The sequence below is a fragment of the Charadrius vociferus genome, unplaced genomic scaffold, assembly GCF_000708025.1.
Source record: "Charadrius vociferus isolate BGI_N301 unplaced genomic scaffold, ASM70802v2 scaffold67, whole genome shotgun sequence".
Classification (NCBI taxonomy): domain Eukaryota; kingdom Metazoa; phylum Chordata; class Aves; order Charadriiformes; family Charadriidae; genus Charadrius; species Charadrius vociferus.
Window position 1 is genome coordinate 817,838 of NW_009649485.1, and position 10,495 is coordinate 828,332.

A 10,495-nucleotide genomic window follows, 5' to 3' on the forward strand; every position below is an offset into this window, starting at 1 on the left:
CCTCCCCCTCCCCACCAACCCCCCCTCCCCCCCAAAAAAAAATCAACCCCAAAAGTCAAAAAAAAGGAGGTTTCATGGAGGTATCATCCATTAAGTTTGGTATCATGGAGATGTGTGACAGTGCAAGGTGGCGATAGCTAGTTCGGTTGTTTTAAGAAGATACTGTCTTGCATTCCACCCCTTTTCTAACTATATCCATAGACCTCAAAATCGAAATCTATCTTGTCCTTTTATCCTCTTTGATGTAGTATATAAGTTTTCTGATTGTCAGAATGGCAAGTTAAGCAGAAAATAATTCCTTTTTAATTAGTCAGACCGTGTTAATTTTAATTGGGCAGCTATTTTACTGCTTATTTTTCCTGAGGGCAGGAAATGTGATTCTGCTACATTTATCACATCTGAATTAAATGGAAATGGGTTGTGCTTAAGCTGGTTAGCATTTTAAACAAAAGACCATCATTCATTTTATGCATTTGTTTGTGTGGACATTTAATGGTCCTACCTGATGATACAACCTGGTGAGAGTTACGCTCCTTACGAAGCCACTGGAGTTTCTCCAGGCCAAACTCGCACTGGAGCAACAGAGGGGGTGGGAATTAGTGGTGAGCAGAATGTTGCTGTGGCATGTGATGTGGTCTTCATTCTGTGGCCAGCCTGACCTGTGAATGCGGTTACCCTTTTATCAAAGGGGGGATCTCTGGGGTTCATTTCCCCAAGGAAGGGAGGGTGCTGGGGAATATCTAACGTGAGACAGGTGGGTCTTGAATGCCTTCCCATTTTGTGCTAAACTGCAGAATGCTTCAAAAGCCAGCAAAGCAGACACGAGTGCCAACACAAATGCTGAGGAGATCTGTCCTGTGGAGAAGGAAGAGGCGCCATCACCCGTCCAAGTGACGCCTCCGCCCCCGCCTGTAGAGAAGCTCCCTAAAAAAAAGACTCCCAAAACTGTGAAAACCCCCAAACAACTCAAGCCATCCAAACCCCCCAAACCTCCCAAGCCACCCAAACCCCCTAAGCCTCCCAAAACACCGAAAGTTAAGGGAGAAGGAAAAAAGAAAGGAAAGAAGGCAAAAGAGAGTCCACCACCAGCCATCCCGAATCTCGACTTGCTGGAGGCGCACACAAAGGAGGCTTTGACAAAGATCGAGACGCCAAAGAAGGGGAAGGTGGGTCATATTTTAACCATATTTTAAAATCACACCTTAGGTCTCGTGAAAATAAATAATTTAAGCAACACAGTGTAAAACCATGTCTCCACTGAAGTAAATGAAAGTTTTGTTAATGCTCGCTTATCGCTCTTTTCTTACCTGACTTTTTCCTTGATTTGTATTTGGCTGTTTGCTTGGTTATTCATTTGATATGGAACCTTCGAGAAACCTATTGATTCAAGCCCAGTCTGGCAAACTACTGCCAGTTTCCTGCCCAAACTGAGGCAAAAATGGCTTCTTTTTTTGGGCCGCTTGAACTATTACATTCTCATTTCAAGTGTTATTAGCACTCTTGTGTGCATTTCCATAATCAGTTATGAACGATGAAGGACCTCATTTCTCAAGCATCTTGTTTGCTTGACATTGTGCTCTAGAATGAGTGAATGAAGGTAAAACAATAGTTTGCTTCCATTTTTGCCCATGCAGGACAAGTTTCATTTTGATGTCCTTTAATTCGACGTGAATTTTGCTGCTGACTTCAGCAGGGGCAAGGATATCATTGAGGCACTGACAGAGTAACGTACCGTACACTATTTGTTAAGAAGGACCTATAAGTCCTTTCTAAAATGCTTCTGAATTTCCTAGTAGTTTGTATGAAGTTTGTGAAATCTGTCCACGGAGCAACAGGCAGGGAGTTTAATATTTTTACATTAATCTTGTATGTTGGTACATCCAGGAGAAATACAGCGAGTCATCTGCCTTCTCTGAAGCATCAATATTTCGTGGTATCTCATATTTGGGTTTTAAAAAGAATGAGTCGGAAGAGGAGTTTTCAAAAATCTATCACGTTATATTCCCGATAAAAAAATGTGTTTCTGTAACATGCCAGCACTCCATCCTCATTAAGAATACATGCTGACTTTTTCCCCAGGCTGCAAAGAATGTTTTAAGTGTTCCCAATAAGGAAACTCCTAGTAAGCAGAATGAGGTGGAGAAATTTGAAGTTCGAGAGCAAAATAAAAGCAAAACAGAAGCCAAATGGAAATACAAGGTAATGTCTCCTGTTAAATTCTGCTGCTGGTTCTGCCACGTAGGGATAAGTCAAGGGTGGAGAAGTGTTCATAGTTCTACCTAAGCAGAGGGTACGAGGCACCATTTTTCAGCTCCCAGAGAAAAAATTTTCAGCAGAAAATAATGAAGTGATCACTGATAAAGGAGGGGGGCCAGATGCTTCAAAAGCATGTGCCAAATTGTCCATCTTCATCTTTGTTGAAGCCTGTGGGACCACTCTGAGTTGTGAGATTTTTCTCTTTTGTGATTCTCACTTTAACATAGTTGGACTACTTTAAGTCCGGAGTAGTTCCAGAGAAATCAAGAACTAATGATGGCATAAAAGTAGAGTTAATGAAATCTGCATTATGTCACATGAATTAAAAGCTTGCCTTCCTGGAGGGCTAACACAGGGTGGGTAGAATTTATTCATAGAAAAATACATTTTTTTCTCCAGGTACCTTTTAAAACAAGGTGACACTAGGCTTCGTCACAGAAATAGCTGTCTGAACTTTGCCTGCTTTGTGAATTTCTAATGACAAAAGTGCAAACAAATACCCCAAACCAAAACAGAAGTACATGCTTTTTCACTTGAGGAAAGTACAAAGAATCATGAATCATTAACATTAGAGACATCTAAATCTTTTGTGTTAAAAAATTCACAGTTAATGTGATTAGATCAATATGTACCAATTAATTCCACAGCCAGTACAGCTTAAGAAAGTATTAAGGGGTTGCTTCAAAAATAATCAAAGGCTTCCTTTGCACTGAATCACTTTGATATCACGTTATTAAATTCATAATTCAAGCTCTTCTGAAGGTGTGAAAGAAGCAAGCGGAGCCTGGGAAGAAAATGCAGTTGTGTTTGTGAGGTTCCCAGCACTGTGCTGGATTTGGTCCTGAGCCACACGGGCACAACACCGATGAGCAGTGTGCTTAGCCTGTGCTCTGCTTCACAAAATGTGTGTTTATATTTTACATCAGTCTGCACCAATTTAAGAGAGCAATGTTTAAATTTGGCATTGTGTTTGGGGTGGGCATTGCTTAAACTGGTGCTGAAGTGCTTCCTGAATGGGGACAAGTCGCTGAACTAAAACCCGCATACTCTAAGGAAGAGTATAATCCGCTATTCCTTACCTTATTTGGGGGAACATATTTTTCTCGGCATATAGAGCCGATTGTCTGAGGTTACATAGGACTCTGAAATATCAACAACTCATTGAACTGATTTATTGTTTTGGTTTGCATTGGGTTTGCCTTTCAGAACAGTAAACCCGATTCACTTCTAAAAATGGAAGAAGAACACAAATCGGAAAAGACGCCTTTATCAGGAAATAAGGACAACAAATTTACCTTCTCTTTCTCTAATAAGAAGTTGCTTGGGTAAGTAAAAAATATGACAATACACATCAGTTTAAAAAAGCAGATTAAAAAGTCATGTCATTATTTATGCAGTTTTATACAAGGAGGTGAAAATCTGCCTTTCTGGTCAATGTAGAAAATACACTTAAGCAAAAAATTCTTTGCTCTAGAACTTGATTTTACCTAGAACCCAGCAGAGTTGGCCAGAACAGCAATGACCTAACTTTGAGGCTGGTAGTTTGCTTGAGAATAGTGTCTTCAGTATTCAGGCAGTGTCTTACGTTTTGGCACTTCAGGTTCTTACTAGTGGTTTTTGTGCAGATCCTACTCAGGGTACATTTTTAAGAAACTGTTAAATGAACTCTGCATCCCAAAGTTCCATGCTGCGTGCACATTATGTATATCATCATATACCTTGAGACAGCTTTAAATAATATAGTGCACGTTTGAGGCCAGCCAAGGCTACTCTGGTTGGCATCGTATTTTGAGATATGAGTTGTAGGTACAAAAACGTGTTTGGAAAATTATTTGAAATGCTGTGGCACCTCTGAAAGTATTCGAGTTGACTGAGATTTCTGTATAACAATACTCATTGTTGTCTTCTCTGTCAATTTGCAAAATGTTTTCCAATCAGAGTATTGTTCCCAATTTGTAATTTTTATTTTTTTTCAGTTCAAAGGGAGTCAAAACCCAGCTGAATACCAGTGTGTTTGGGTCACTGCAGAATTTCAAAGAAGATAAAGCAAAACCTGTACGAGACGAATATGAGTATGTCTCAGATGATGGTGAACTAAAAATTGATGAGTTTCCAATCAGAAGGAAGAAAAACACTACAAAAAGAGAACTGCCCTGTAAGAATATTTCCTGTTTTGTCTGTAGCTGCACAACAGTCTTACATGTTGATTGTCCAAAACTAGTCTTTTTAAGATCTGTGTCACTTATAATAAACAAAGCCGTGTCTTAATTGTCTGTCAAATGTAAGTGGATTTGAATTGCTTTAGAAGTTATAGCTCAGGAGTGCTGTCTTTTGAAGGGAAAAGAACCATGACTTTGTTTTTCTTTTTTTTTTTTTTAAATTCAGTTTTGTCAGATAAAAAAGACACTCTGCAGCACACTCCTGTCAAGAAGCCAAAGGTGGAGGCGGTATCATACAAGGTATGGTTATTATTGTACCTGTCACAAGCAAGCGCCCATTGTATGTCTCTGACATCATGTGGGGCAGTGGCAAAGCCTTGTCCCAGGCTGTTGTCACATCCTCTCCCTCGTTCTGCAGTCGCACTCTGCCCAGAACAGGTGGCATTCAGACATTGCAAGGACTAAGCGTGATTTGGTACTGTGGCTTCAGCTCCTTGTACCTGATCAGGCCTGATGGGAAGCGTGACAGTTGGACGACACAAGAGCAGGGGCAAGCCCTACGAAGGGATGGGAAGGATCAGAAGGAGTTTTTTGTCATACCTGGCTTGGTGTTACATTGCTGATAGCCACGTGGGTCTGTCCCAAGCTGTGCTGCCGACCTGTGTCCGTCCCCTCATTTCCATGGGCTTTGAACACTGGTTGTTACATTCCCATGTTCACGTTTGACAGCCGAAACTCGGACAGCTGAAACTCACGTCACTTGGCATCTCACGTTACTAGAAGCCCTCAATACGTATTATGTAGCAATTAAAGGTTTGGTTTGCTGTCACTCAGCAGAGTCTCCCTCTGCCCATGTAGAATGCCCTTGACTCAGCAGGACATTTTAGGATGCCCCTGACTTGAGGCAGGGTCAGTGTCGGTGTGCCTGTTGATAGCTTACCTTCTGGAAGCTGAACAGCACAGTAAGTTTGTTCTGTGTTAGCATTGAAGGTCAATGCTGGAAATTAAATGACATTAAATGACATTAAAATTAAATGTCTTGCCCAACTGTGCTTAATACAAGTTCATATTTTAATGTCTGAATCAGTCAGAAAAAGCAAAATAGCTTGTTAACGCAGAACTGTAGGTGACTGAAACGTTTGGCCCTAAGAGCTAAGGAATCTTTTTCATCCTGGTTTGGCTCAGAGATATTCAAAAGCAGGTCGGTAGTTGGCATCTGGAGTCGGGTGCACAGGGAACAGGACAAAACATGCTGGTGTCTGACTGTGTGGGAGCTTGAGGAGGGAGGCAGTTCCTGGAGAGAGCAGTAATTGGCAGTCTAGGCAATAAGGGCCAGGACGTTAGAGGCCTGAAAGCAGGGCAGGAAAGGGGAAAAAAGTTGTTCTGTTATACTCTAGACTACAGCGCGTAGAGATACCAGCCCCAGCAAGATAGTTAGATGCAGGTAGCTTCCTTCAGTGGCCTCAGGTGCTACTGTTTATGTGTGTCTATTCCATTCCTCTGTCAGATCTTCCTGTTCTCTTGCAGTAGGGATGGCAGAAGTGGGTCTCTCCCTGTGGCTGGGTTTCCTGTGTTAACATTCTTGCAAAATGTAGACCCGTGCCCTGATACTTATCTGGGCTGACAGAGATACGGCCACACATTCACTTCCTTTGCTACACGGGTCATGGTCTCAAGAACAGGAGCAGGGGCTGGGAAGGCACCACAGCACCTGGAAACATCACTGTTCCAGTGGTTTGATCCCATTCGCAGGAACCCATCTCAAAGCTGGTTCTCCAGGGTTGGAAAGGGAAAGAAAAACCTACCATGCCTACAGGCTGTAAGGAAACAGATCTTTACTCTATATGAAGTTCTGGGGTTTTGTTTGTTTTGGTTTTTTTTTTAACAAAGCAAATTACAAATGCTACCCCTGTGTCTTTGGTGGAGCAGCAGGCTGCACGAATTACTGCGTTGTTCTTGTTGACTAATTTAGCAAATTTCTGGGGTTTTTGAGGCCTTTCCTTGTTTTTGCAGAGCGATGACTCGTCAGATGAAGATTTGCTTCACATTGACACAGAGGCAAAGCCAGGGCGCAATTCCAAAGTAAAGAAAGAGAGTGGAAGTTCGGCAGGAATTCTTGATCTTTTGCAGGCAAGCAAGGAAGTTGGGGGTTTAGAGTATAACACCAACAGGTATGCACCTAGGGATGTTTTTTTCCTCTTACCCATAAACAAAAATTGCTCTTTTGGGGGGGGAGGTGGGGTGAGTGAGAGAGAAAATGAATTTTGCAGCTCAGTAACTGCTTTTTCTTCAGTAAGCAAATTCTTCCTTCATCCTGTGGAGGGAGAGGTGGGGAAGTGTGTGGGAAAGATTTTGGTGGTATAATTCAAACAAATAGAGGCGGTTCACATCTGTAAATGCTGAACATCCATTTTAGCAATAATACTATAATAGATGACTCATTCAAAAGGAAGAGAGAGCTCAGTGAATGCAGCTTGAGGGCATGAATAATGTTTTTTAATGTTGTAATAATGTAATAAAGTAATCTAAATGACCAGTGTTCCTTCCATAAGGCATTGTAAGGTGCTGCGCAGTTCCCCGAATACTGAATGTTTGCAAGAAGAAAATTGGAAACCGTCTGCCCTCCCACACACCCCTGGTCGTCATTCTTCTCCCCACCAAAACACATGGCTTGGAAAAAACAAAACTCTTTCATGGGTACTTCTACGCCTAAAATGGAAGTGCTTGCCTGGGCTTGGTTGTGTTGTAGGTGGACACTGAAGTTGACACTGGAGGTTTTAGAATATGGTTAATAAGGTACAGCACTAGATCTTTTAGTAATCCAAACGATGAACAGTGAAAAAAAAAAGCAAAATTGGAAAATGTGGTTCCCAGACTCAAATGCTGCAGTTCAGGACTGGCTGGGACAAGGGTTCTGTGTGAGTCCATCTCAGAACTAATGTATGGGTTAACTACCTCCCCTCTTTAGAGGCCAAGTCTGATCTTAAACTACTGAGAGAGCGATTAGGTAACAGAAGCATGCGTGTCATTTTGAAAGAAGCTAGTGGGACTCTTCACATACGGAAATGTCTTGCTTAACTCAAACCTTAGGAACAAATCCCTGGGAATGGGTGTTGGGAACGTCAACTGTGTTTATGGATTCCATGCACGGAATGGCTCTGCAGAGATGAGCTGCTATGGCTTAAGCCCTCTGCTCCCTAGCAGTCTGCTGATTAAATAGATCTTTGCTGCTGCAGCCTTAACTGAACGGTTTCTCCCCTGTCTGTGGAAAGCCAGAGGGCTTCACCTAAGCATGCTCCACTGCTCCACTTGGACCACAGCCTTGGTGCTTTTGGAAGTCCTAGCGGAAGTTTCTAACCTCTAAATACGCCTGTTGTGCAAACAAAGGAGTTGTCCTCTGAAAGGTGAGAATGGCAAGCTAGGTGGTGAGATGGGAAATGATGGGAACAGGAAGGCTGTTCTTGTCTGGCATTTTAAGAAGCCAGTTCCATCTCCACTCTGCCTTCATTTGAAAACCACCTTCACCAGGCAAGCAGGACACGCACGTTCTTCAGGTTGGCTGCTTGAAGCAGCATTTATCCTCCTCAAGAGTCATATAACAGAGGTTTCATGGAAGCAAGAGGTGTGTTGCACCATTTTATGTGTGCAAAGCAGCAAAACCAATCTGCTTTGAGTGGTAAAGCCGGATACTGCTTTCTGTGGTTGCTGAGGTTCCCCAACAGCATCTTTTTTCTCCCTGCTTTCTCTACGTCTGCCTTGGTTATACAAAGCCCCAGAACCTGTGCAGGAAGTAGAAGTAGCTGTAGGAGTGGTCTGAGAGTTGAGAACAGGCTGGTGAAAGAGAGACTGGTGCTGTCCTTCTCAGCCGTGCTGTGCCTTTGCTGGGCATGGGGTGGCTGGGACCCAGGAAAAGTGCAGCTTGCAAACTTGAAAGGAGCTGTTAAAGCAGAATGAGAAGGTCACCTCGGAGAGGAAGATATTATCTAAACCTGGGAAAGGTTGGAACTGAGAATTCCAAAAGATATGCCTTGTGGTCAAAGGGGAACATATGGAATAAGTTACCAAGGGAAACGATGAAAGCAAATTTTATCAGTCCGTTTAAAAAAAGAATAAAATACTTTTTTTGATATCAAGAGAGAGAAAATGGGATCTTTTAAGGTTCTTTTAGCCTGGAGAAGAAAAGGCTCTGGGGAGACCTTATTGCGGCCTTCCACTACCTAAAGGGGGCCTACAGGAGAAGGACTTTTTACAAGGGCATGTAGTGATAGAACGAGGGGAAATGGCTTTAAACTGGAAGAGGGGAGATTTAGATTAGATATCAGGAAGAAATTTTTCCCTGTGAGGGTGGTGATCCCCTGGCGCAGGTTGTCGAGAGAAGCTGTGGCTGCCCCATCCCTGGAGGCGTTCAAGGCCAGGTTGGACGGGGCTTGGAGCAACCTGGGCTGGTGGGAGGTGTCCCTGCCTGGGGCAGGGGCGTGGGACTGGAGGATCTTTAAGGTCCCTTCCAACCTGAACCATTCTATGATTCTGTGATTCTAAGGTTGCAGTGCAGTAGCAGAGCTACAGAGAAATCTAAAGGAGGTGGTGTTGCTGAACCAGAAACATCTTCTGGTTCAACCTTCCTCAGTTTCTTAGGCAATTGTCTCTGCTTAGATGGTTGCAAGAGGTTAAAACATATTATATAGACTGGCCTCGGTTGTGAAGTGCCAGGCAGCTCTGTGAGACAGGCTTGCCTTTGTGCGTCCACATTGAGAGTTTATTACAATGACAGGGATCCTCATCTCTCTTGAACAGAGGTGCATGTGCGGAGGTTCCTGTAAGAGTTCTCTGTTCATTCCTAAGGCTTATCTTGACAAGGCTGCTATTTCTAGGGAAGAGATAGAATCTCAGTTTAGTCCTGGTTTTCCTCTAGCCAGGAGCGGTTGATCAGAACAGCCAACCACCTCCTGTGATTGCGGAGGGTATGGGGAGAGGGACCAATGTGTCTGCAGTGCCCAGGAAATATTTTTTGTTGTCTGAGCTCAAGTGGGTCAGCGGTTCTAGATTTTCCTGATCTCTTGAGATTTGGCCTGTCTGTGCTTCTGCTTTTCAAAAGAAATAACCACATTGGCTCTTGTCTATTTGGCCGTTTCTGTGCATTCCTTTTCCATTTTGTGTTATGGTGCACAATGGCACTAGTGTTTATGTTGAATTTACACTTACATTTTGGCAGGTAATTAGATGAGTTGGCAGGTACTTAGGTGTATCTAACTCTGGGAATAAAGTTGCCAGTGTAATATGACTCCCATGCTTGAAGTTTGGTGTAAAATAAGAAAAATTGTCAACCAAGAATTAAAAGAAATCTGCCTTGGCCAAATTTACAGTACTGACCGTTCCGTCTATAACATAGTTTGCCGCCTGCTTAAGATGTGCAGAAATGCAGGGGGAAGCAGAAAAAACAACAGATTAAAGAGATGGTCCTCAAAGATACTCTTCCTTGCTTGGGAGGTGTCTTTTTGCTGTCTGCAATGGGTTAAAACTGCCATCGAGTAATGGAGTAGGACTCAGGCCTTTCATTTTGCCTGCCTTCAGCCTGGGCTCTGTACCCAGTGTATTTGTAAACTTTGTGGTTTCTGAAATCAAAGTCGTAAAGGCACTCCCATAACTAAACTCTGCATGAATTACTGCACTGTGTGTGGTAGTTTAGTGGGAATGTGTCATATCAGTTTTGGCTCTTGTATAAACAATTAGGCTCTGGCAGTGTGTGGTGCAGCTTGATTGAAAAAAGCTCCCGATAAATGAAATGACTATGTTTCATTTCATAATTTTGCTAGGCTTTTTAAATGGCCCTGATGTGCTTTTTTTTTAAAAAAAAAAAAAAGGAAGAAATATGATATGCAAACATACTGCGTCGCAACATAATGCCAATGCGGTCGTGTCTGACTCTCAGGAACAATTTCCATCTTTCTCTATTTTTAAGGCGGATAAAGGGTAGGTGCGTGTGTGTATTTATATACGTATGTTCTGGATACTGCAGGCAGCAGCAGTGCAGATAGGTCTCTCTGGAATCTCACGCAGTGGTCTGTGCCAGCTCTCAGCTG

At 42.8% G+C, this 10,495-nt stretch overlaps 1 protein-coding gene across 1 annotated transcript in view; it reads left to right on the forward strand.

The window, feature by feature from the left end:
- The window catches only part of PHF2 (PHD finger protein 2), a 44,449-nt gene that overhangs the window by 23,724 nt on the left and 10,230 nt on the right, over nt 1-10,495 (forward strand). Inside the window, exons 13-18 of the mRNA XM_009889947.1 lie at nt 795-1,166; nt 2,080-2,199; nt 3,463-3,581; nt 4,233-4,411; nt 4,642-4,715; nt 6,429-6,586. Of these exons, the coding sequence (XP_009888249.1) occupies nt 795-1,166; nt 2,080-2,199; nt 3,463-3,581; nt 4,233-4,411; nt 4,642-4,715; nt 6,429-6,586 (1,022 nt within the window). The remainder of the gene's footprint in view (nt 1-794; nt 1,167-2,079; nt 2,200-3,462; nt 3,582-4,232; nt 4,412-4,641; nt 4,716-6,428; nt 6,587-10,495) is intronic.